Source organism: Merops nubicus, unplaced genomic scaffold, assembly GCF_000691845.1.
Source record: "Merops nubicus isolate BGI_N331 unplaced genomic scaffold, ASM69184v1 scaffold26698, whole genome shotgun sequence".
NCBI lineage: Eukaryota > Metazoa > Chordata > Aves > Coraciiformes > Meropidae > Merops > Merops nubicus.
Window position 1 is genome coordinate 940 of NW_008624092.1, and position 2,100 is coordinate 3,039.

Genomic DNA, 2,100 nt, shown 5'->3' on the forward strand with positions numbered 1-2,100 from the left:
TGCTGGTGGCTCCTTGGCCCCCTGGGCACCCCACCAGCCTCCCCAGTTTGGGTTGATCTTGTTTTGGGTGTCAGAGCTGTAAGTGAAGACTGAAACTTGCAGCTTCACATGATGTGGAGGGAGGGTGCAGTGGGGTTGTGCTGAGCTCAGGTAAAAGCCTTTCCCACCCTGGCTTGTGGCCAGCATCTGCTTGCCCTGGTCGGGGTTGCCCGGGGGTGGGGTCTGCGGGTCCTGCCGTGCTGAGTGCTCGGGTGCCTCTCTCCCTGCTGCAGGAAGGAGGCAGTTGTGATCTCGGGGAGGAAGCTGGCCCGGCAGATCCGGCAGGAAGCCCGGCAGGAGGTGGAGCAGTGGGTGGCAGCTGGGAACAGGAGGCCTCACCTCAGCGTGGTGCTGGTGGGCGAGAGCCCTGCCAGCCACTCCTACGTGCTGAACAAGACCCGGGCGGCGGCCGACGTCGGTGGGTCCTGGGCTCTGGGTTCACCTCCCTGGGGTGGCTTTTTGGGGTGCATCCGGCAGCTTTTCAGCTTGGTTCTGTGGTGGGCTGTGTCTGGGGTTCTTTGGGTTGCCTTTGTTCATCAGATCCTAACTCAGCTTTCCCTGGAGCAACTTGAGGCTGTTTCCTCTTGACCTGTTCCCTGGGAGCAGAGCCCGACCCCCCCCTGGCTCCAGGCTCCTGTCAGGAGCTGTGCAGAGCCAGAAGGTCTCCCCTGAGCCTCCTTTGCTCCAGGCTCAGCACCCCCAGCTCCCTCACACTTGGGCTCCAGGCCTTTCCCTCCCCAGCCTGTGACCCAGTCATTGCTCAGCAGCTTCACTCCCCTCTTGACTCCTGATCTTACAAGCTGAGCTCCTGCTTGGTGTTCAGCCAAGTGTATTCCTAAATAAAACGTGCTGAAAGGGGTTAGGGGTGATAAATGGTTTAAATTCTCTTGGGTGATGCTGAAGCTGCTTTTAGAGCTGAGATTTTCCAAAGCTTGTTTAAAAATGCCTTGCTGTGTTGAGAGGAACCGTGGGACATGTGGTTGCATCCTCATGGTAGCACACTTTGGTTGGGTTTCCCCAAGCCCACCCTGCACTCGGGGGGTCTCTGCTTTCACAGAGTCTTTCCCTGGTCGTTAAACCAACACTGATGGCCCTTAAAACTAATTCCCAAGGCTCGTGCAGCTTTCCAGCCTGGAAGGAGCTCGTTGTTACACCAGATTTGGGAGAGGGGAGAAAGGGGGCAACTCAAATCCAGGTGGATTGAGAAAAGCTGCTCCCCACTTCCACACCCGTGGCTCTGAGGTGGTGTGTTGGGTGTCTGTGCAGGAATCAGCAGTGAAACCATCCTCCGACCAGCCTCCATCACTGAGGAGGAGCTGCTGGACCTCATCAGCAAGCTCAACAACGACGCCGAGGTGGACGGGCTCTTGGTCCAGCTCCCTTTGCCTGGTGAGGAGCCACATTCTGTCTGTGCCACTGTCACCCAGAGCTTTTGAGGGTTTGTGGGTGCCAGGAGGAGGAGCAGCAGCAGCACAGGGGCTCTCCTGAGGCATGAGGTGGCACCTGCCACGAGGCAGTGTGGAGTTGTGTTGCTGGAGCTGCTCAGCCTGCAGGGGCTGGGCTGCTGGCAGCCAGAGCTATTCTTGTGTGGGGAGTGTCAGCTGCCAGAGCTGGAAGCCTGAACTTGGTTGTGACACTGAGACTGCCTAAAAATACCCTCCCTGCATTACAGAACCCCCAATCCCAGAGTGGTGGGGTGGGAAGGGACCTCTGGGGATCATCTCATCCAATCCTCCTGGCTAAAGTAGGGATACCCCCAGCAGGGTGCCCAGGGTCACAGCCAGGAGGGTTTGGGATCTCTCCAGAGCAGGAGACTCCACAGCCTCTCTGGGCAGCTGCTCCAGGCTCTGCACCCTCACCCCAAAGAAGTTTCTCCTCCTGCTCAGGTGGCACCTCCTGGGTTCCAGTTGGTGCCCGTTGCCCCTTGTCCTGTGGCTGGGCACCACTGAGCAGAGTCTGGCCCCAGCCTCTTGCCCCCCGGGGCCCTTTAGCTCTTGCTCAGCACTGCTCAGATCCCCTCTGAGGCTTCTCCTCTCCAGCTGACCAGCCCCAGGGCTCTCA

The 2,100-nt window shown here is 59.0% G+C and overlaps 1 protein-coding gene across 1 annotated transcript in view; it reads left to right on the forward strand.

The window, feature by feature from the left end:
- Nucleotides 1–272: 272 nt before the first annotated feature.
- MTHFD2 (methylenetetrahydrofolate dehydrogenase (NADP+ dependent) 2, methenyltetrahydrofolate cyclohydrolase) overlaps nt 273–2,100 on the forward strand; it is a gene marked incomplete at its 5' end in the record, with an annotated part of 5,124 nt that continues 3,296 nt past the window's right edge. The window contains 2 exons of the mRNA XM_008945303.1: nt 273–457; nt 1,306–1,428. Coding sequence (XP_008943551.1) covers nt 273–457; nt 1,306–1,428 — 308 coding nt within the window. The remainder of the gene's footprint in view (nt 458–1,305; nt 1,429–2,100) is intronic.